At 40.6% G+C, this 25,243-nt stretch overlaps 1 protein-coding gene across 2 annotated transcripts in view; it reads right to left on the reverse strand.

The window, feature by feature from the left end:
* The window catches only part of LOC133550095 (nardilysin-like), a 158,340-nt gene extending 134,186 nt beyond the window's left edge, over positions 1–24,154 (reverse strand). For both annotated transcript variants that reach the window (XM_061896167.1, XM_061896166.1), the window contains exons 1-4: positions 24,053–24,154; positions 16,274–16,634; positions 1,494–1,722; positions 186–267 (exon numbers count right to left, since the gene is read on the reverse strand). In XM_061896167.1, the coding sequence (XP_061752151.1) occupies positions 186–267; positions 1,494–1,722; positions 16,274–16,458 (496 nt within the window). In that variant the 5' untranslated portion in view covers positions 16,459–16,634; positions 24,053–24,154. The remainder of the gene's footprint in view (positions 1–185; positions 268–1,493; positions 1,723–16,273; positions 16,635–24,052) is intronic.
* Between the last annotated feature and the right edge of the window lie 1,089 nt (positions 24,155–25,243).

A 25,243-nucleotide genomic window follows, 5' to 3' on the forward strand; every position in this document is an offset into this window, starting at 1 on the left:
ATTAATACCGTTTTATCTCGTCCAACTCAGAGGTGCAAACATATATGGAGGATGTCAGCTTCAAATGTATTGCTGATGGCTAACCATGTAAAAGGCGGGAGCAAATTAACCTTTTCGAAAGTGCGACCACCGCCTCCCATCCCTCCCTCCTTCCCGCTTTCACTGTAATTACTATAATTACTCACTGTGTTCTAGAAAGTGGGCAAGGCCGGGAAGGTCACTGGGGTCACTGAAGCTGCCCACTCCGACACACAATGCTGCCGCACACTGGCACATACAAACATCAAATATGATTTGGGTCACATTTTCACACAGTTGTCACAACGGTGATATAGAAGTCAGATACCGGTTTTCACCAGGCCTCTTGATTAGGTACACCTAGACCACGGGTGCCCAAAGTGCGGCCCGCAGCTAATTGTTTACCGGCCCCCCACACATTCTGGAAATGCTATTGCAAAAATAAAAAAGAACATTAAAAATATTGGAATGAAGTGAAATCTATCGAGAAAAAGTGGCAATTTTGACACAAAAAGGCCATGCAGGCAGTTATTTTTTTATTTTTTCTTTATTTTACCACGTAAAAACCATCATTGCCAAGTTGAAAAACTTATTCGGGTGTTACCATTTAGTGGTCAATTGTACGGAATATGTACTGTACTATCTACTAATTACAAGTTTCAATCAATCAATTATTTATTTTTAATTTTTTTGCCATTGCTCAAAAAAAAAACAATGACAAAATAATCCATGTTATAATGAATTATTTTCAAAGCTCCAATTAGTTCAAATATTTCACTTTAAAATGTTTCATGTGGTAAATATTGCATATATTGTGTAGTTGCCATATAAAAACATAAATGTTTATTTTGACAAAAGAGCATAAAACCAACAAAATAATAGTATAAACGTAAAATCAACAGATATATCTGAAGTTGATCTTGTAATGTAAGTGTTGAAAGTAAAAAAAAAAAAAAATAATAATAAATGTATCACTTTCCGAGTGGGGCACCTTTTGGATCCCAAATATATTTAGTGGTATTTTATTTATCTTTTCACTGTGATTACTCAAAAATAATAAAGAATTAAAATCAATGGTGTCCTGCATTATTGATCTTTTAGGGCTTTAATTACTAAATACTGCATATTTCAGTTTTACTATAAAAAACATTTTTTTTTTTTACAGAAAATCCATAAAACCTTTTCTTTTAAGTTAATATAGAGATAAATAATATTTAAAATTTGACTTATTTTTAACATTTTAATAACTGAGACCCTTTTTGGTCCCCTAAAAGGTAAAATACATTTAAAAAATCCATATATTTTGTTATGGTTTGAAAATGAAAAATATCAAAAAGGCCCTAAAAATGCTTTAATTTTTCCATGTGTGGCCCTCAGTGGAAAAAGTTTGGACACCCCTGACCTAGACCATGTAACTAAGTCACTGGATGGCACAGGTGTACCTAATGCTGCAGGCCGCGTCACGATGGGGATACCTGCTTGTCTGCATGTCCTCTACTCTTCTTCCCCTCCCCCTCGTCGTCGTCCTCATCGTCACTGCCCTCATCAGAGTCCTCCTCCGTTTCGTCCCCGGAGTCATATTCTTCCTCCTCGTCCCCTTCATTCTCCTCCTCCTCCTCCTCCTCTTCCTCCTCCTCTGATGCCCCCAAGCCTCTGTAGTCCGAGATCAGGAGAGCTCGGAGACCGTTGTCCAGCACAATGTACCTGAAGAAAGGACAGCTGTCAGCGTATTTTCCCAATACGCCCCAATACATCAGAATTAGTAAACACAGCGCCTCAAAAAGATGCGTCTTTTTTCACATTCAGGGGAAAAAAGACCGTTATTAGATAGATAGATAGATAGAGTTGTGATCAAAATTATTCAACCCCCACACAATTTTGGTGTTTTAGCAAGTTGGACATTTATTCCGTATTTTGTTTATAGTCATATCAAATAAAAATGTGTCAAATAGACAAATGCAACTTAAATTGTAACACTGTATTTTACAAAATACCTAAAAAGGACATTTTTCTTAATATCTCATTGACTAAATGATTCAACCCCCTAGTTCCATGCATCTTTAGTACTTAGTAGAACACCCTTTGGCAGTAATGACATCCTTCAAAGGTGATACATAAGCGGACACAAGCTTCTTGCAAGCATCTACAGGTATTTTAGCCCATTCCTCTTGGGCAAAGGCCTCCAGTTCATTCATATTCTTGGGCTTCTTCAAGTCCCACCACAGCTTTTCTATAAGATTTAGGTCTGGCGACTGTGAAGGCCACTCCAGAGTCTTCCAGCCCTTCTTCTGCAACCACTCTGATGTTGATTTGGAGATATGCTTGGGATCCTTGTCCTGTTGGAAGGTCCAACGTCTCCCAAGCCTCAGCTTCGTCACTGACTTCATGACATTTGCAGCTAATATATCCTGCTAGGAAATAGAATTCATAATGCCTTGAACGTGCTGGAGATTCCCGGTACCTGAGGCAGAGAAACAGCCCCAGAGCATGATTGACCCCCCCACCATGCTTAACAGTAGGAAAGGTGTTCTTCTCTTTGTAAGCTTCATTTTTTTCTCCTCCAGACATAACGTTGATTCATAGGCCCAAAGAGTTCCAGTTTTGTCTCATCGCTCCATAGAACAGTTTCCCAAAACCTTTGGGGTTTGTCCAGATGATTTTTTGGCATACTGGAGTCTATTTTTCTTGTGCCTGGTAGTCAGAAGTGGGGTGCGCCTTATTGTCTGGGACGAAACCTGCGTTCCCCCCTCTGCAATGTCCTGTTGTAGTTCCTCAGCTGTTACCCGGGGGTTTTTCACCACTGTACGCACACAACATCCTCTTTCTACCACGCCCAGGTAGTGTTTCCACTGTAACTTTAGCTTTAAACTTGCAAATTATGCTCCCAACCGTGTCTTTTGGAATGTGTAATGTCTTTGCTATTTTCTTATATCCATATCCTTTCTTATGAAGAGAAATGACCTCCTCTCTTGACTTCTTTGACCACTCCCTGGACTTCACCATGTTGCAAATACACCATTGACCATCTACAAGAAGCTGAGCGTCACAGTCTTTTTCAATCAGTTTATTTGTTGCTCGTTATGGTTCTAATCACATCTACAGGTTTTTTCAACACCTGATTGAAAATACCTCATTCAAATTATGTTCTTAAGAGTAATGATCTTCAAGGGGTTGAATAATTTTGTCAATGAGATATTAAGAAAAATGTCCTTTTTTGGTATTTTGTAAAATGCAGTGTTACAATTGAAGTTGCATTTGTCTATTTGACACATCTTTATTTGATATGACTATAAACAAAATACAGAATAAATGTCCGACTTGCTAAAACACCAAAATTGTGTGGGGGTTGAAAAATTTTGATCACAACTGTAGATAGATAGATAGATAGATAGATAGATAGATAGATAGATAGATAGATAGATAGATAGATAGATCGTTATTGATTCCTTCAGGAGAGTTCCCTCAGGAAAATTTAAATTCCAGCAGCAGTGTACAGAATTGATTAAAAAGTAAATATTGGGGGTATGAATGGAAACAAAATGGAAAAATATTGAAATAAGAATAAAAATAAAAAGCAACAATGAGAATAAAGATATAACAGTCAAATAAGAATATAAAAAGAGAAACTAGGCAGTAGTGACAATGTTATGAAAAAGTATTGCACTGTTATTGTTTTGCATCCCCTGCCATCCTAGAATCCCCCCAGAGAGGAGTTGTACAGTCTAATGGCGTGTGGGACAAAGGAGTTTTTTAGTCCATTAGTCCTGCACTTGGGATGAAGCAGTCTAGCACTGTATTGAAATTATAAATGATACTACACTCTAGGGCAGTGGTTCTCAAATGGGGGTACGCGTACCCCTGGGGGTACTTGAAGGTATGCCAAGGGGTACGTGAGATTTTAAAAAAAATATTCTAAAAATAGCAACAATTCATAAATCCTTTATAAATATATTTATTGAATAATACTTCAACAAAATATGAATGTAAGTTCATAAACTGTGAAAAAAAATGCAACAATGCAATATTCAGTGTTGACAGCTAGATTTTTTGTGGACATGTTCCATAAATATTGATGTTAATGATTTCCTTTTTTGTGAAGAAATGTTTAGAATGCCTTCCATCCATCTTCTTCCGCTTATCCGAGGTCGGGTCGCGGGGGCAACAGCCTAAGCAGGGAAACCCAGACTTCCCTCTCCCCAGCCACTTCGTCTAGCTCTTCCCGGGGGATCCCGAGGCGTTCCCAGGCCAGCCGGGAGACATAGTCTTCCCAACGTGTCCTGGGTCTTCCCCATGGCCTCCTACCGTTTGGACGTGCCCTAAACACCTCCCTAGGGAGGCGTTCGGGTGGCATCTTGACCAGATGCCCAAGCCACCTCATCTTAGAATGAAGTTGATGAATCCAGATGGATCTCTATTACAATCCCCAAAGAGGGCACTTTAAGTTGATGATTATTTCTATGTGTAGAAATCTTTATTTAAAATTGAATCACTTGTTTATTTTTCAACAAGTTTTTAGTTATTTTTACATATTTTTTCCAAATAGTTCAAGAAAGACCACTGCAAATGAGCAATATTTTGCACTTTTATGCAATTTAATAAATCAGAAACTGATTTTTAGTTATTTTTATTTATTTTTTTCCAAATAGTTCAAGAAAGACTACTACAAATGAGCTATATTTTGCACTGTTATACAATTAAAAAAATCAGAAACTGATGACATAGTGCTGTATTTTACTTCTTTATCTCTTGTTTTCAACTAAAAATGTTTTGCTCTGATTAGGGGGTACTTGAATTAAAAACATGTTAACAGGGGGTACGTCACTGAAAAAAGGTTGAGAACCACTGCTGTAGGGGTACAGATACAAAGTTGGTTAAAATTTTACCTGCTAAAAGTTAGCATGTGTCAACTACCAAAGTACGGCTGTAAAATTGGCTGAAAATGTTAGCATGGTAATGTTAGCATGCCAAAAGTTTGCATGTGTTGCAATATTGCTGTGTTTCATACATCTCTGTAGTTGGAAGTCGGAACTGCGAGTGATATTACAGCCGAGTTGTGAGCGTTCCGGTTACGAGATCGGGAAAATTCAGATGGCCACATCAATGAAAACTATTCTTGCGTTAGCCTTGTCTGAATATAAACATCGTATGGGAAAATATGCACTCTTTCAGCACGATCAAACAATAAAAAGGCTACACTGACGCTGCTATTGTTAACGATGTACAACATGTACACCAGATTTAAAATAATTGTTTAAACTACAGTAACGTTACCAAATATAAACATGCCACAATAACCAATTCTGTGGTTTACCCATTATACTGTGCTCAATACCGGGGTAGAGCGGAATATACGTTAGGTAAGGAAAAAACACAGAGGCTATATCATCCCTACAAGCCTGTTTTGCAGGGGATTTCCCCGGACGAACAGGAATAAGATAGTTAACGTTCGAAGTGTAAAATGTTGTTATTTTTTGCAAATATTAGCCTATTTGGAATTTGATGCCTGCAACATGTTTCAAAAAAGCTAACACAAGTGGTAAAAAAGACTGAGAAAGTTGAGGAATGCTCATCAAACACGAGTGAACAGGCTAATTGGGAACAGTTGGGTACCATGATTGGGTATAAAAACATCCATCCATTTTCAACCGCTTATTCCCTTTTAAAGTCGCGGGGGGCGCTGGCGCCTATCTCAGCTACAATCGGGCAGAAGGCAGCGTACACCCTGGACAAGTCGCCACCTCATCGCAGGGCCAACACAGATAGACAGACAACATTCACACACTAGGGCCAATTTAATGTTGCCAATCAACCTATCCCCAGCTTCCAGGAAATGCTCAGACATTCACAAACAAGGATGGGGCGAGGGTCACCACTTTGTGAACAAATGCGTGGGCAATTTTTTTTAAGAACATTTCTCAACCAGCTATTGCAAAGAATTTAGGGATTTCACCATTTACGGTCTGTAATTTCATCAAAAGGTTAAGAGAATCTAGAGAAATCACTGCAAGTAAGCAGCAAGGCTGAAAACCAACCTGCGATTCCTCAGGCGGTACTGCATCAAAAACAGAAATCAGTGTGTAAAAGATATCACCACGTGGGCCAAGATACATTGCAGAAAACCACGTGAGTACGAAATTAAACCTCAAAGGGTGTTTTATTTGAAACTTGAAATTCCGACTTCCCAGTACAAATGGATTAGACCATTGGACTCTGAGGCGTACAGCTGCAAAATTAGCTAAGAGTTATAAATGATGGGTTGTACTTGTATAGCGCTTTTCTACCTTCAAGGTACTCAAAGCGCTTTGACACTACTTCCACATTTATCCATTCACACTACATTCACACACTGATGGAGGGAGCTGCCATGCAAGGCGCTAACCAGCACCCATCAGGAGCAAGGGTGAAGTGTCTTGCTCAGGACGCAATGGACGTGACGATGTTGGTACTAGGTGGGGATTGAACCATGGACTCTCGGGTTGCGCATGGCCACTCTTCCACTGCGCCATGCATTAGCATTGCTAGTGTTAACCTGCTATGGTTAGCATGTTAACAGCTAGCATGCGTAATGCTCCCAATGCCACACACCACCAACAATTTTGGGACAATTGGAACAGAGGAAAGGAAGTTATGACTGTTTTAATTTTTCACCACAATACCGGTGGTATCGATTTTAACGTCGAGGCCGTGGTCATTGACTAGAAGCTGTTTATTGTATTTACATTTTTGAACATTAGAGCAGGTAAAAAAAGATCGATACCCAATCAAAACAAACGCACGTTGATTAAGACAATAACATGATTGACTGACGGGTCAACGTAAAAATGCGAGACGAAAACTTTGACGGAAACAAAATTCAATCATATTTATCTTTGTCTTGTCGATGGGTAGGTTCATTTGGAATATATCCAAACACAGATCTTCGACGGTTTAACAAGAGGGGTGAGTGTTAGTTAGAGGTGGTAACTAGAGATGTCCGATAAATGCTTTAAAATGTAATATCGGAAATTATCAGTATCGGTTTAAAAAGTAAAATTCATGACTTTTTTAAAACGCTTCTATACGGAATGGTACACGGACGTAGGGAAAAGTACACAGCAGTTGCGTCTCCCAGTCATACTTGCCAAACCACCCGATTTTCCCGGGGGACAATCACAAGCCAGTAGGAGGTGCTTCTTTCTGGTGTTTGGAGCAATCACCAGCAGGTAGAAATTGCAGTGTGCTGCTGGAAGATGGACGTCCATCCATCCATCCATTTTCTACCACTTATTCCCTTTGGTTACGCGGGGGGCGCTGGTGCGTATCTCAGCTACAATCGGGCAGAAGGCAGAGTACACCCTGGACAAGTCACCCACTCATCGCAGGGCCAACACAGATAGACAGACAACATTCACACACTAGGGCCTATTTAGTGTTGCCAATCAACCTATCCCCAGGTGCATGTCTTTGGAAGTGGGAGGAAGCCGGAGTACCCGGAGGGAACCCACGTAGTCACGGGGAGGACATGCAAACTCCACACAGAAAGATCCCGAGGCCGGCATTGAACCCTGACTACTCAGGACCTTCGTATTGTGAGGCAGACGCAGTAACCCCTCTTCCACCGTGAAGCCCTGGAAGATGGACGTACATCGCCAAAAAAGACAAGTGGTACAAAATGCGGCTGCTAGACTTTTGACAAGAACAAGAAAGTTTGATCACATTACGCCTGTACTGGCTCACCTGCACTGGCTTCCTGTGCACTTAAGATGTGACTTTAAGGTTTTACTACTTACGTATAAAATACTACACGGTCTAGCTCCATCCTATCTTGCCGATTATATTGTACCATATGTCCCGGCAAGAAATCTGCGTTCAAAAGACTCCGGCTTATTAGTGATTCCTAAAGCCCAAAAAAAGTCTGCGGGCTATAGAGTGTTTTCATTTCGGGCTCCAGTACTCTGGAATGCCCTCCCGGTAACAGTTCGAAATGCTACCTCAGTAGAAGCATTTAAGTCTCACCTTAAAACTCCTCTGTATACTCTAGCCTTTAAATAGACCTCCTTTTTAAACCAGTTGATCTGCCGCTTCTTTTCTTTTTACTCCTATGTCCCCACCCTCCCTTGTGGAGGGGGTCCGGTCCGATGACCATGGATGAAGTACTGGCTGTCCAGAGTCGAGACCCAGGATGGACCGTTCGTCGGGACCCAGGATGGACCGCTCGCCTGTGTATCGGTTGGGGACATCTCTATGCTGCTGATCCGCCTCCGCTTGGGATGGTTTCCTGTGGACGGGACTCTCGCTGCTGTCTTGGATCCGCTTTGAACTGACCTCTCGCGGCTGTGTTGGAGCCACTATGGATTGAACTTTCACAGTGTCATGTTAGACCCGCTCGACATCCATTGCTTTCGGTCCCCTAGAGGGGGGGGGTTTGCCCACATCTGAAGTCCTCTCCAAGGTTTCTCATAGTCAGCATTGTCACTGGCGTCCCACTGGATGTGAATTCTCCCTGCCCACTGGGTGTGAGTTTTCCTTGCCCTTTCGTGGGTTCTTCCGAGGATGTCGTAGTCGTAATGGTTTGTACAGTCCTTTGAGACACTTGTGATTTAGGGCTATATAAATAAACATTGATTGATTGATTGAAGTGTTTAAATATATGAAGTCGCTGCAACTGGCTTTAGGCGGTTGGTCCCTTCCTGCCCCCCCCACACTTCTTGCTGTTGCAGTCATATACATGACATCCTCCTTGGTCCCCGCTGTTCCAGTCTGCGGTGACCACCCACTGCTGCTGTCCGCCTGACATGGCCAAAGACTCAGAGGAAAACCTTTGACAGAAATAGGTGGCAAAATAATTGCCTTGACAAATTACATACTGTATGTCCTCACCAATAATAATAATAGGAATTATGAGACATTAAATGCATTGCCGAAATAATCAATTGTCTGACCTTGCCTCTATCTATTTTACATTGTTAAAATCAAATGTGGGCAAAGCCCGACTGACCACCTCTGTATGTTGCCAAAGTATCCACAGCCTGTAGAAATGTGCGCATGACAGCCATGACTTTGACGGGAGGCAGCGCACATTTCCATGTCAACGTCAGTCTTGGTACAGCTCATCTTTGCAGTGAAAAGAGTGCTAGAGCAAGCTCGTTACATGCTCTCTGTACTTGAGTAACCAACCATTTGTGGAACTGAGGTATTTGATCTTGCTCATAAAAGTTTATTATGTCTTCTTATTCATATACTATACATATATATCAGTAGAAGCATTAACTCTCATCATAAAACTCATTTGTATACTCTAGCCCATGGGTGTCAAACTCCGGCCCGTGGGCCAAATTTGACCCGCCGTGTAATTTAATTTGGCCCTTGAGGCAATATCAATTCAACATTCGAGCTGGCCCGCCGGTATTATACACCCCCCCCGCTGTAACACCGCAAATTCTCATACTTGCCAACCCTCCCCATTTTCCCGGGAGACTCCCGAACTTCAGTGCCCCTCCTGAAAATCTCCCGAGCCATCCATTTTCCCCGATTTCTCCCGATTTCCACCCGGGCAACAATATTGGGGGCGGGCTTTAAAGGCACTGCCTTTAGCGTCCTCCACAACCTGTCGTCCACGCCTGCTTTTCCTCCATACAAACAGCGTGCCGGCCCAGTCACATAATATATACGGTTTTTACACACAGACACAAGTAAATGCAAGGCATACTTGGCCAACTTTAACACTGTTACAAATATGCACCACACTGTGAACCCACACCAAACAAGAACGACAAACACATTTCAGGAGAACATCCGAAACACAAGATAAACACAACAGAACAAATAACCATAATCCCTTGCAGCACTAACTCTTCCGGGACGCAACAGTATACACCCCCCCACCCCCACCTCAACCCCTATGCACTTTCTCTTGCCACTTCAAGGCTTGAATGTTTGATTCATTCCTTATTATTTTATTTTCAAATGTATTATTAGCCTGTTGAAAAAGTTTATTTTGATAATTACCTCAGAAGGCTGCAGATACAAAAGAGGCATTGAATTTTTATTTCAATTTTATTTGATATGCCATTGATATTTCATTATTATTATTGGAAACTTGATTTTGCATGTCACTTTAAAGTTATATAAGCCTTGATTGTTCAATATTCAATGCAAAACTTGTTTGGGTCCCCATTAAAAAGGTTCATTTGTTCAACCTCGGCCCGCGACTTTGTTCAGTTTTAAATTTTGGCCCACTCTGTATTTGAGTCTGACACCCCTGCTCTAGCCTTTAAATAGACTCCCTTTTTAGACCAGTTGATCTGCCAATTATTTTCTTTTTCTCCTATGTCCCCCCCTCCCTTGTGGAGGGGGTCCGGTCCGGTGGCCATGGATGAAGTACTGGCTGTCCAGAGTCGGGACCCAGGATGGACCGCTCGCCTGTGTATCGGTTGGGGACATCAACCAATCAATGTTTACTTATATAGCCCTAAATCACTAGTGTCTCAAAGGGCTGCATAAACCACAACACAAACCACAACGACATCCTCGGTAGGCCCACATAAGGGCAAGGAAATCTCACACCCAGTGGGACATCGGTGACAATGATGACTATGAGAACATCTCTGCGCTTGGGATGGTTTCCTGCGCGCTACTATATTGGATCCACTTTGGACTGGATTCTCACGGTTATGTTAGATCCACTACGGATTGGACTTTCACAATATCATGTTAGATCCGCTCGACATCCATTGCTTTCAGTCCAAAGGTTTCTCATAGTCATCATTGTCGACGTCCCACTGGGGTGAGTTTTTCCTTGCCCTTATGTGGGCTCTACCGAGGATGTCGTTGTGGTTTGTGCAGCCCTTTGAGACACCTGTGATTTAGGGCTATATAAATAAACATTGATTGATTGATACTCTTTCAAATAATCCTGTAATCAGACCATATTTTCGGTATATTAGATGGAATCTTTACCTGACATGTTTCGACTGTCATCTGCAGTCTTCTTCAGAAGGGTCACCTGACCACTGTGACACGTTGCTTTTTAGCTGTTCTTATAGACGTGGCTACCCAGGCAGACCTGTCATTAAAATCCACCACAAAGATGACGGCAGTCAAAACATTTCTGTTCATCGAAAACCCAAAAAGACCGACCAATATCTACTCTGGACCTCGGAAAATCCCACAGCACACAAACTATCAGTCGTGAGAACACTCTATGACATAGGTGCCAAACTCTGGCCCGCCGTGTAATTTATTTTGGCCCTTGAGGCAATATCAAATTAATATTAGAGCTGGCCCGCCGGTGTTATACAGCGGTGCCGCTGTAACACCGATTTCCCGGGAGACTCTCGAATTTCAGTGCCCCTACCGAAAATCTCCATTCTCCCGAATTCCACCCGGACAACAATATTGGGGGTGTGCCTTAAAGGCACTGCCTTTAGTCATATGAAATATAACTTACTTCACCAATTATTATTTATTTATTTTTATTGTGATTACTTATGGCATGGGTGTCAAACTCTGGCCCGCCGTGTAAATTAACTAGGCCCTTGAGGCAATACCAAATTAACATTACATTTGGCCCGCCGTGTAATTTAATTTGGCCCTTGAGGCGATATCAAATTAACATAAGTAGTGGCCCGCCGGTATTATACAGCCGCATTCACCGCTAATACTCATACTTGCCAACCCTCACGATTGTCCCGGGAGACTCCCGAAGTTCAGTGCCTCTCCTGAGGAAACCATTCTCCCGAATTTCAACCGATTTCCACCCGGATAACAATATTGGGGGCGTGCCTTAAAGGCCTTAAAGCGTTCTCTACAACCTGTCGTCACGTCCACTTTTACTCCATACAAACAGCGTGCCGGCCTAATCACACAATATATGCGGCTTTTAAACACACACGAGTGGATGTAAGGCATACTTGGTCAACAACCATACAGGTCACACTAAGGGTGGCCGTTATAAACAACTTTAACACTGTTACATATATGCGCCACACTGTAGACCCACACCACATTAAAATGACAAACACATTTCGGGAGAACATCCGCACCGTAACACAACATAAACAAAATACCCAGAACCCCTTGCAGCATTAACTCTTCCGGGACGCTACAATATACACCCTCCGCTACCACCACTATTAAGATTTTGCACTGTTAAATTATATAATTGTTGCTTTTTCCATAATTAGTGTTAAAGCAAATCAGCTAAGCAAACCGAGCAATAATTAACGTTTTATTTGTGCACTCTCTTGCTACTTCAAGACTTGAATGCTTCATTCATTCATTATTGTTATTTTATTTTCAAATTTATTTTTAGCCTGTGAAAAAAAGTTTATTTTAATATTTTCCTGAGAAGGCTGCAAATAGAAAAGAGGCATTGAATTTTTATAAAAATTTTATTTGATACGCCATTCAATTTTTTTTATTATTATTATTATTTGAAACTCCAGTTTGCATGTCACTATCCATATCCATCCATCCATTTTCTACCGTTTATTCCCTTTTGGGGTCGCGGGGGGCGCTGCCGCCTATCTCAGCTACAATCGGGCGGAAGGCGGCGTACACCCTGGACAAGTCGCCACCTCATTGCTTGTTCAATATTCAATGCAAAACTTTTTTGGGGTCCCTATTAAAAAGGTTAATTTTGCTCAACCTTGGCCCGCCGCTTTGTTCAGTTTTAAATGTTGGCCCACTCTGTATTTGAGTTTGACACCCCTGACTTATGGAGTATATTGTGAATAAATTGAGAACGGGAAGTGAAGCAAAGTTTTAGCAACTGCTATAGGAAAAGGGGGAGGATTACATAAACTCTGCCTGTTCCTACTCCTTTTTCGAACATGTTGAAAAGAAAAACTGGAAATTTTGATGTATCATGTTGTATGCTTGCATGTTCCAAATAAACTCAGACTCAAGTGTACTTTGTCAAATGTGTCCAAGAAGGTACAAATAAAGGGTTAACAGTAGGGATGCACCGAAATGAAAATTTGTGGCCGAAGCCGAAGAAAATTGAAAAGCTTGGCCGAAGGCCGAATAATGAATGCAGTTTTCCCCCCAAAATTTAATATTGCATAAACAGCGTACAATACATTTTTAGACATGTTTTTTTAAATAAAGTACATTTTTATTGAACATTGACATGTTTTTAATATTCCAGTAGCCTTTGCTTTTCAAAAAAAGCACAAAGTTTTTCATTTATATTAGGCCTTAAAAAAAAACATCCATCCATCCATCCATTTTCTACCGCTTATTCCCTTTCGGGGTCGCGGGGGGCGCTGGCGCCTATCTCAGCTACAATCGGGCGGAAAGCAGGGTACACCCTGGACAAGTCGCCAACTCATCGCACGGCCAACACAGATAGACAACATTCACACTCACATTCACACACTAGGGCCAATTTAGTGTTGCCAATCAACCTATCCCCAGGTGCATGTCTTTGGAAGTGGGAGGAAGCCGGAGTACCCGGAGGGAACCCACGCATTCACGGGGAGAACATGCAAACTCCACACAGAAAGATCCTCAGCCTGGAATTGAACCCAGGACTGCAGGACCTTCGTATTGTGAGGCAGACGCACTAACCCCTCTGCATTCCAAAAAAAAAATAAAGTGCATTAAAGTGGATAAACCCACAACAAATGAATTATTGTCCTTTTGGCAAAAGTCTGCTTAGCCACAGTAGATAGGCTAATAATGTAAACAGAAGGCTCAAGTAAATCTCAATAAGTGTGTGCTTGTAACCTCATACACTTATACAGGTAGCCTACACAACAGGCTAATAATGTAAACAGCACACATCAGAGAAATACCGTCTGCTCGGTATCGTGTAACGGGGTTCAATGTGCTCCATGAGTCTCCGAAAGCCAATGTCCTCCACATCACTAAACGGTTGATCATCCAAAGCCATAAACTCCATTCCCTTCTTGGTAATTCCGTTTGCTTTGGCACTGTCAGTCGCAAACATTTTCGTCCTCTCAAAGACGAGGCACCTCCTCGAGACAGTTTGGCTGAACATTCGTTGCAAACTGCAATACTTTTGACACTTTCCGACACTTAAAAATATCTCCACACTGCTGACATTTTTCCGAAGGCGCCTGGTTCCAACATCACCGCGTCACTGCGTCAAAAAATTGCGTCACACGCCACTATTCGGCAAATAGAAAAGAGGCATTCCATTTTTATTAAAATTTTATTTGATACGCCATTCAATTTTTTTTAATCATTATTATTATTTGAAACTCCTAAGGGTGGCCGTATAAACAACTTTAACACTGTTACATATATGCGCCACACTGTGGACCCACACCAAACAAGAATGACAAACACATTTCGGGAGAACATCCGCACCGTAACACAACATAAACAAAATACCCAGAACCCCTTGCAGCATTAACTCTTCGGGGACGCTACAATATACACCCTCCGCTACCACCGCTATTAAGATTTTGCACTGTTAAGTGCCTCGTGCTCTTAAAGACGAGGCACCTCCTCGAGACAGTTTGGCTGAACATTCGTTGCAAACTGCAATACTTTTGTCACTTTCCGACACTTTAAAATATCTCCACACTGCTGACATTTTTCCGAAGGCGCCTGGTTCCAACGTCACCGCGTCACTGCGTCAAAAAATTGCGTCACACGCCACTATTCGGCAAATAGAAAAGAGGCATTCCATTTTTATTAAAATTTTATTTGATACGCCATTCAATTTTTTTTAATCATTATTATTATTTGAAACTCCTAAGGGTGGCCGTATAAACAACTTTAACACTGTTACATATATGCGCCACACTGTGGACCCACACCAAACAAGAATGACAAACACATTTCGGGGAGAACATCCGCACCGTAACACAACATAAACAAAATACCCAGAACCCCTTGCAGCATTAACTCTTCGGGGACGCTACAATATACACCCTCCGCTACCACCGCTATTAAGATTTTGCACTGTTAAGGGCCTCGTCCTCTTAAAGACGAGGCACCTCCTCGAGACAGTTTGGCTGAACATTCGTTGCAAACTGCAATACTTTTGTCACTTTCCGACACTTTAAAATATCTCCACACTGCTGACATTTTTCCGAAGGCGCCTGGTTCCAACGTCACCGCGTCACTGCGTCAAAAAATTGCGTCACACGCCACTATTCGGCAAATAGAAAAGAGGCATTCCATTTTTATTAAAATTTTATTTGATACGCCATTCAAATTTTTTTAATCATTATTATTATTTGAAACTCCTAAGGGTGGCCGTATAAACAACTTTAACACTGTTACATATATGCGCCACACTGTGGACCCACACCAAACAAGAATGACAAACACATTTCGGGAGAACATCCGCACCGTAACACAACATAAACAAAATACCCAGAACCCCTTGCAGCATTAACTCTTCGGGGACGCTACAATATACACCCTCCGCTACCACCGCTATTAAGATTTTGCACTGTTAAGTGCCTCGTCCTCTTAAAGACGAGGCACCTCCTCGAGACAGTTTGGCTGAACATTCGTTGCTAACTGCAATACTTTTGTCACTTTCCGACACTTTAAAATATCTCCACACTGCTGACATTTTTCCGAAGGCGCCTGGTTCCAACGTCACCGCGTCACTGCGTCAAAAAATTGCGTCACACGCCACTATTCGGCAAATAGAAAAGAGGCATTCCATTTTTATTAAACTTTTATTTGATACGCCATTCAATTTTTTTTAATCATTATTATTATTTGAAACTCCTAAGGGTGGCCGTATAAACAACTTTAACACTGTTACATATATGCGCCACACTGTGGACCCACACCAAACAAGAATGACAAACACATTTCGGGAGAACATCCGCACCGTAACACAACATAAACAAAATACCCAGAACCCCTTGCAGCATTAACTCTTCGGGGACGCTACAATATACACCCTCCGCTACCACCGCTATTAAGATTTTGCACTGTTAAGTGCCTCGTCCTCTTAAAGACGAGGCACCTCCTCGAGACAGTTTGGCTGAACATTCGTTGCAAACTGCAATACTTTTGTCACTTTCCGACACTTTAAAATATCTCCACACTGCTGACATTTTTCCGAAGGCGCCTGGTTCCAACGTCACCGCGTCACTGCGTCAAAAAATTGCGTCACACGCCACTATTCGGCCTTGCATTTAACTCATTCCACCGAAGGCCGAATGTGGCTTTTTTTGGCCGAATATATTCGGTTACCGATTAATCGGTGCATCCCTAGTTAATAGTGCAAATTGCAAAAAAAGGTGTATTGAGTTGGGATTTACCTCAGGAACATTACCTGTATTGTTTAGTATCACTTGGAGATTTAATGATCTCACGGTCTCCTTGGTTGTCTTCGACCCCTCCTCCTCCTCCTCCTAGTCCAGGGTCTGCCACATGTCTGCACCCCTCTGGTTGTGGATTCCCGGCTGAACGTGGGGAGTCTGACGCCGGGGCGTTTCTGGACTTGCACGTCTGGGGCATCCTGGGGACTTTGTCACAGTGGGCCGACAGCAAGCGGCGGGCGTAAACAAGCGGAAAGCTCGCTGTCGCCGGTAATGTCCTCCTCGTCAGCGCCGCCACGCAGCGTGTCAGCCTGGAGGCAGCGATGATGATGGAGAGTGCGTGTGGCAACGTGGGCCGTTAGGGAGCACAAACGACTAAGAGGAGTAAAAAAAAAAAAAAAAAAGGCCTGTAAGGTCTGATAGTCTACTGTCACACACACACACACATTTTGCCAGGCGGACCACAATGCAGCTATTCATATTGACTCTGGTGCTTTCGCCCATTCAGCAGAATGTCAGCTAAAACCGTGATCCAGCCGCGACAGCGTGTTTACATATGCCGCAGTCAATGCGAAACACGCAATGTCTTTAAACAAAAAAACACCCACTTTTCTCAATATAAACACCCCCACATAGGTGTTGTCTACGACGGTGTTTTTCAACCTTTTTTTTTAAGCCCAAGGGCGCATTTTTTTCTTTGAAAAAAATCCAGAGGCACGCCACCAGCAGAAATCATTAAAAAAGTAACTAAGTGAAGTGAATTATATTTATATAGCGCTTTACATAGTGACACCCAATATCTAAGTTACATTTAAACCAGTGTGGGTGGCACTGGGAGCAGGTGGGTAAAGTGTCTTGCCCAAGGACGCAACGGCAGTAACTAAGATGGCACAAGCGGGAATCGAACCTGCAACCCTCAAGTTGCTGGCACGGCCGCTCTACCAACCGAGCTATGCTGCGGACAATAAAAAGTTGTGTAGTGTTTTAGTTCTTGTCTTGCACTCCTATTTTGTTGGCTTTTCCTGTTTTTTTTTGGTATTTTCCTGTTGTAGTCTTCCTTTGCTCCACAGTAAGTCTTTGCTGTCGTCCAGCATTCTGTTTTTTTGTTGTTTTTTTTACTTTGTGGCTAGTTAAGTTGTAGTTTTGTTCTGCATATCCTTCCCTAAGCTTCAATACATTTTCTTATAAATAAATAAATAAATGGGTTGTACTTGTATAGCGCTTTTCTACCTTCAAGGTACTCAAAGCGCTTTGACATTACTTCCCCATTTACCCATTCACACACACTGATGGAGGGAGCTGCCATGCAAGGCGCCAACCAGCACCCATCAGGAGCAAGGGTGAAGTGTCTTGCTCAGGACACAATGGACGTGACGAGGTTGGTACTAGGTGGGAATTGAACCAGGGACCCTCGGGTTGCGCACGGCCACTCTCCCACTCACCTTTTGTTTATTTTTGGTTTAAGCATTAGTTACCTTTTCACCTTAATTACCTTCCATACCTACCTTCACAAATTAGAATCCATGCAAAAGAAAATCATACGGGCCCTGTCATGGTCCAAGTTTAATGCCCCCACTCGTCATCTATTTCAATGGTCCCCAACTTTTTTGTATCCGCTTAATAATTTGTCCCGCGGCCCGGGGGGGTGTCCTTTTTTTTTTTTTTTTCCTTCTTTGTCACGAAAAGGGACGTTTTTGTCATGAAAAAGGGAGTTTTTTGTGGTTGGTGCACTATTTGTAAGTGTATATTTTGTTTTTTATGTTGATTTAATAAAAATTAAAAAAATATATATATATATTTTATTTATTTATTTATTTTTTTTAATAAAAAAAATGTCTGCGGCCCGGTACCGGACTGCGGCCCGGTGGTTGGGGACCACTGATCTATTTCATAAATATCATCTCTTAAGACTGACAGAGTTCAATATTTATCAAAATGCTTGTTTAACCTATCAAGTCATTTACAGGCTGAATCTTAGGCTCCGTAGTTTGGTTCCTATCTACCATCCCCAGCATGCCCACAACACCCGTAACTTAGATCTGATAACAGGTAAACATCGTTTACTGGCTTGTACCGCTCGCAGTGTCGGATGCAGGGGACCAAAGATTTGGAACCAGCTTAATGAGAGCCTCAAGATGCTGTAGCCGTTCTCAAACTTCAAAACGAAACTGAAAACTTACCTATTAACCACCTATCTCTAATGCCTCATGTGAGGTAGACTACTGTTGGGTTTCGCATAGTTGAATGAATGTATGTGTATGCTTGTTTTAGTACTATTATCTTGTGTTTATCATATAGCGTTGTTGTTGTTGTTGTGCTTGCTACCATATTTGTCCTTTGGACCCCTGTCAAAAGCTTCTTCTAGCTTATTTGGGGGACCCTTTCACGTACCAAGATCTTTAAATGATGATATTCACCACTATTGTAAATGTTATATGGTATTGTGAATAAACTTGTGAAACTTTTACCTACAAGTTGCCTTCCGCTGTCGCCTGCATATTGTGATCACGACAACGCATCGTCGTTGTTCCCGACATCTAAAAAGCAATTAGCTACCTGCTGCCACTTACTGATATGGAAGACAATAAAATGGTTACTCTGCCGAGCTCTAGACCAGTGTTTTCCAACCTTTTTTGAGCTAAGGCACATTTTTTGCGTTGAAAAAAATCTGTAGGCACACCACCAGCGGAAATCATTAAAAAATGAAACTCGGTTGACAATAAAAAGTTGTTGTTGCAATTGTTGGATTTGACTTTAAACCATAACCAAGCACTCACCTTTTGTTTATTTTTGGTTAAAGCATTAGACCGGTGTTTTTCAATCTTTTTTGAGCTAAGGCGCGTTATTTTCCTTGAAAAAAATTAGGAGGCTCGCCACCAGCAGAAATCATTAAAAAATGTAACTCAGTAGACAATTTAGAAAATGCATTGAAGCTTAGGAATGGCTATGCAGAACGAAACTAAAACTGAACTGGCTACAAAGTAAACAAAAAAAAAACGAATGCTGGACGACGGCAAAGACTTACTGTGGAGCAAAGACCGTGTCCACAATTTACATTCAAACATGAGATGACAATCAACAATGCCCCCACAGAGAAGGATTAAAACAACTGAAATATTCTTGATTGGTAAAAAACGAAACTCAGTTGACAGTAAAAAGTCGTTGTCGCAATTGTTGTATATGACTTCAAACCATAACCAAGCATACATCAATATAGCTCTTGTCTAGAAGTAGGTGTAGAGTCACGACCTGTCACATCATGCCGTGACTTATTTGGAGTGTTTTGCTGTTTTCCTGTGTGTAGTGTTTTAGTTCTCGTCTAGTGCTCCTATTTTGGTGGCTTTTTCTCTTTTTTTGGTATTTTCCTGGAGCAGTTTCATGTCTTCCTTTGAGCAATATTTCCCGCATCGACTTTGTGTTACCAATCAAGAATATTTCAGTTGTTATTATCCTTCTTTTTGAGGGCATTGTTGATTGTTATGTCACATTTGAATGTACATTGTGGATGCAGTCTTTGCTCCACAGTAAGTCTTTGCTGTCGTCCAGCATTCTGTTTTGTAGCCAGTTCCGTTCTGCATAGTGAAGTGAAGTAAAATGAATTATACTTAATTATCACTTTTCTCTAGTGACTCAAAGTGCTTTTACATAGTGAAACCCAATATTTAAGTTACATTTAAACCAGTGTGGGTGTCACTGGGAACAGGTGGGTAAAGTGTCTTGCCCAAGGATACAACGACACTGACAAGGATGGCATCCCTAAGCTTCAATGCATTTTCTTGGGGGCACTCGCCATTTGTTTATTTTTGGTTTAAGCATTAGACTGGTGTTTTTCAATCTTTTTGGAGCCAAGGCGCATTATTTTCCTTGAAAAAAATTCAGAAGCACGCCACCAGCAGAAATCACTAAAAAATTAAACTCAGTAGACAATAAAGAAAATGCATTGATGCTTAGGGATTTCTATGCATAACGAAACTAACGCTGAAATGGCTACAAAGTAAACAAAAAAAAAACTGAATGCTGGACGACAGCAAAGACTTACTGTGGAGCAAAGACAGTGTCCACAATGTACATTCAAACATAAGATGACAATCAAATATACCCCCACAGAGTAGGATAAAAACAACTGAAATATTGTTGATTGGTAAAAAACGAAACTCAGTTAACAGTAAAAAGTCATTGTTGCAATTGTTGTATATGACTTTAAACCATAACCAAGCATGCATCAATATTGCTCTTGTCTCAAAGTAGGTGTAGAGTCACGACCTGTCACATCACGCCGTGACTTATTTGTAGTTTTTTGCTGTTTTCCTGTGTGTAGTGTTTTAGTTCTTGTCTTGTGCTCCTAATTTGGTGGCTTTTTCTCTTTTTTTGGTATTTTCCTGGAGCAGTTTCATGTCTTCCTTTGAGAGATATTTCCCGCATCTACTTTGTTTTACCAATCAAGAATATTTCAGTTGCTTTTATCCTTCTTTGTGAGAGCATTGTTGATTGTCATGTCATGTTTGAATTGTGGATGCAGTCTTTGCTCCACAGTAAGTTTTTGCTATCGTCCAGCATTCTTTTTTTTTTTTGGGTAACTTTGTAGCCAGTTCCGTTCTGCATAGTGAAGTGAAGTAAAATGAATTATACTTAATTATCACTTTTCTCTAGTGACTCAAAGTATTTTTACATAGTGAAACCCAATATTTAAGTTACATTTAAACCTGTGCAGGTGTCACTGGGAGCAGGTGGGTAAAGTGTCCTGCCCAAGGACCCATCGACAGTGACAAGGATGGCATCCCTAAGCGTCAATGCATTTTCTTGGGGGCACTCGCCATTTGTTTATTTTTGGTTAAAGCATTAGACCGGTGTTTTTCAATCTTTTTTGAGCTGAGGCGCATTATTTTCCTTGAAAAAAATTTGGAGGCTCGCCACCAACAGAAATCATTAAAACATTTAACTCAAGAGACAAAGAAAATGCATTGAAGCTTAGGGATTTCTATGCAGAAAGAAACTAACGCTGAAATGGTTACAAAGTAAAAAAAAACAAAAAAAAAACGGAATGCTGGACGACAGCAAAGACTTACTGTGGAGCAAAAACCTCGTCCACAATGTACATTCAAACATGAGATGACAATCAACAATGCCCCCCCAGAGAAGGATAAAAACAACTGAAATATTCTTAATTGGTAAAAAACAAAACTCAGTTGACAGTAAAAAGTCATTGTCGCAATTGTTGTATATGACTTTAAACCATAACCAAGCATGCATCAATATTGCTCTTGTCTCAAAGTAGGTGTAGAGTCACGACCTGTCACATCACGCCGTGACTTATTTAAGAGTTGTTTGCTGTTTTCCTGTGTGTAGTGTTTTAGTTCTTGTCTTGTGCTCTTATTTTTGTGGCTTTTTCTCTTTTTTTGGTATTTTCCAGGAGCAGTTTCATGTCTTCCTTTGAGAGATATTTTCCGCATCTACTTTGTTTTACCTATCAGGAATATTTCAGTTGCTTTTATCCTTCTTTGTGAGGGCATTGTTGATTATGTCACATTTGGATGTACATTGTGGACGCGGTCTTTGCTCCACAGTAAGTCTTTGCTGTCGTCCAGCATTCTGTGTTTTTTTTGTTTACGTTGTAGCCAGTTCAGTTTTAGTTTCGTTCTGCATAGTGAAGTGAAGTGAAATGAATTATATTTAATTAGCACTTTTCTCTAGTGACTCAAAGTGCTTTTACATAGTGAAACCCAATATTTAAGTTACATTTAAACCAGTGTGGGTGTCACTGGGAGCAGGTGGGTAAAGTGTCTTGCCCAAGGACACAACGGCAGTGACAAGGATGGCATCCCTAAGCTTCAATGCATTTTCTTGGGGGCACTCGCCATTTTTTTATTTTTGGTTTAAGCATTAGACCGGTGTTTTTCAATCTTTTTGGAGCCAAGGCGCATTTTTTTCCTTGAAAAGAATCCAGAAGCACGCCACCAGCAGAAATCACTAAAAAGTTAAACTCGGTAGACAATAAAGAAAATGTATTGAAGCTTAGGGATTTCTATGCAGAACGAAACTAACACTGAACTGGCTACAAAGTAAACAAAAAAAAAACGAATGCTGGACGACGGCAAAGACTTACTGTGGAGCAAAGACCGCGTCCACAATGTACATTCAAACATGAGATGACAATCAACAATGCCCCCACAGAGAAAGATAAAAACAACTGAAATTAAATGTTATGTCACATTTGAATGTACATTGTGGACGCAGTCTTTGCTCCACAGTAAGTCTTTGCAGTCGTCCAGCATTCTGTTTTTTTTTGGTTAACTTTGTAGCCCGTTCCGTTTTAGTTTCGTTCTGCATAGTGAAGTGAATTATATTTATTTAGCACTTTATCTAGTGACTCAAAGTGCTTTTACATAGTGAAACCCAATATTTAAGTTACATTTAAACCAGTGTGGGTGTCACTGGGAGCAGGTGGGTAAAGTGTCTTGCCCAAGGACACAACGACACTGACAAGTATGGCATCCCAAAGCTTCAATGCATTTTCTTGGGGGCACTCACCATTTGTTTATTTTTGGTTTAGGCATTAGATCGGTGTTTTTCAATCTTTTTGGAGCCAAGGCGCATTATTTTCCTTGAAAAAAATCCAGAAGCACGCCACCAGCAGAAATCACTAAAAAATTAAACTCTGTAGACAATAAAGAAAATGCATTTAAGCTTAGGGATTTCTATGCAGAACGAAACTAACGCTGAGATGGCTTCAAAGTAAACAAACAAAAAACAGAATGCTGGACGACGGCAAAGACTTACTGTGGAGCAAAGACCGCGTCCACAATGTACATTCAAACATGAGATGACAATCAACAATGCCCCCACAGAGAAGGATAAAAACAACTGAAATATTCTTGATTGGTAAAAAAACGAAACTCAGTTGACAGTAAAAAGTCATTGTCGCAATTGTTGTATATGACTTTAAACCATAACCAAGCATGCATCAATATAGCTCTTGTCTCAAAGTAGGTGTAGAGTCACGAACTGTCACATCACGCCGTGACTTATTTGTAGTTTTTTGCTGTTTTCCTGTGTGTAGTGTTTTAGTTCTTGTCTTGTGCTCTTATTTTGGTGGCTTTTTCTCTTATTTTGGTATTTTCCAGGAGCAGTTTCATGTCTTCCTTTGAGAGCTTTTTCCCGCATCTACTTTGTTTTACCAATCAAGAATATTTCAATTGCTTTTATCCTTCTTTGTGAGGGCATTGTTGATTGTCATGTCATGTTTGAATTGTGGATGCAGTCTTTGCTCCACAGTAAGTTTTTGCTGTCGTCCAGCATTCTGGGTTTTTTTTCTTTGTCGCCAGTTCAGTTTTAGTTTTGTTCTGCAAAGCCATCCCTAACCGTCAATGCCTTTTTTTAGGGGCACTCACCTTTTGTTTATTTTTGGTTTAAGCATTAGATACGTTTTTACCTGCAACTTGCCTCCCGCTGTCGCCTGCATATTGTGATCATGACAACGCATTGTCGTTGTTCCTGATATCTACAAAGCAGTCAACTACCACCTGCCACCTACTGATATGAAAGAGTATAACATAGTTACTCTGCCGAGCTCCAAACAGCACAGACACTCAACAACGGCATATTATTTACGGATTATATATAACTACTGGTTTGCCAAAATATTTTTAACCCAAATAGATAACATAATCTCCCAGGGCGCAGCAGACTGTATCTCACGGCCGCGACACATTGGTGTTAACTACGCGTTAATTAGTTATATTTATATTTAAAGTTTAAACACAACTTTAAAGCAAACACAAGCCGGCGTGACAGACCTGCGAGCTTCCGGTTTCTCCGAGGAAAATGAAGCACGTCAAAACAAGCCGTGCTGTGATTGGATGAAACGCTCTTGTCGATTCACTATGAAGCGCTATGATTGGATAGCGTTTTTCCCTCACTAAATCCATACTTTAATACAGGGGTGTCCAAACTTTTTCTACAGAAGGCCGCACACGGAAAAATTTAAGAATGCGGGGGACATTTTGATATTTTTCATTTTCAAACCATAACAAAATAAATGGATTTTTAAAAATTATTTTACCTTAATCCCGGGGACTATAAAGGGTTTTAGTTAATAAAATGTTCAAAATAAGTCAAATTATTATTTTTTTATTTAACGCATACAGTAAATCTCTGTCAACTTTAAAAAGAAAAAAAGGTTTTATGGCATTTGTCAATAACAACTATTTTTCATTGTAAAACTGAAATATGCAGTATTTAGTAATTAGAGCCCTAAAACAGTGGTTCTCAAATGGGGGTACTTGAAGGTATGCCAAGGGGTACGTGAGATTTGTTTTAAATATTCTAAAAATATCAACAATTCAAGACTCCTTCATAATTTATTTATTAAATAATACTTATGCAAAATATGAATATAAGTTCATAAAGTGTGAAAAAAATACAACAAAGCAATATTCAGTGTTGGCAGTTTTTTTTTTTTTGTGGACATGTTCCATAAATATTGAAGTTAAAGATTTCTTCTTTTTTTTTTTTAAAGAAATTTTTAGAAAGAGGGCACTTTAAGTTGATGATTACTTCTATGTGTAGAACTCTTTATTTACAATTGAATCACTTGTTTATTTTTCAACAAGTTTTTTGTTATTTTTATATATATTTTTCTAAATAGTTCAAGAATATGAGCAATATTTTGCAGTTATACAATTTAATAAACCATAAATTGACAACATAGTGCTGTATTTTACTTCTTTATCTCTTTTTTCCAACCAAAAATGCTTTGCTCTGATTAGGGTATAATTTAATTTAAAAAATGTTCACAGGGGGTACATCACTGAAAAAAGGTTGAGAACCACTGCCATAGTGGATCTAACATAATAGTGAGAGTCCAGTCCATAGTGGATCTAACATAATAGTGAGAGTCCAGTCCATAGTGGATCTAACATAATAGTGAGAGTCCAGTCCATAGTGGATCCAACATAATAGTGAGAGTCCAGTCCATAGTGGATCCA

The sequence above is a fragment of the Nerophis ophidion genome, linkage group LG03, assembly GCF_033978795.1.
Source record: "Nerophis ophidion isolate RoL-2023_Sa linkage group LG03, RoL_Noph_v1.0, whole genome shotgun sequence".
In the NCBI taxonomy this organism is placed as follows: domain Eukaryota; kingdom Metazoa; phylum Chordata; class Actinopteri; order Syngnathiformes; family Syngnathidae; genus Nerophis; species Nerophis ophidion.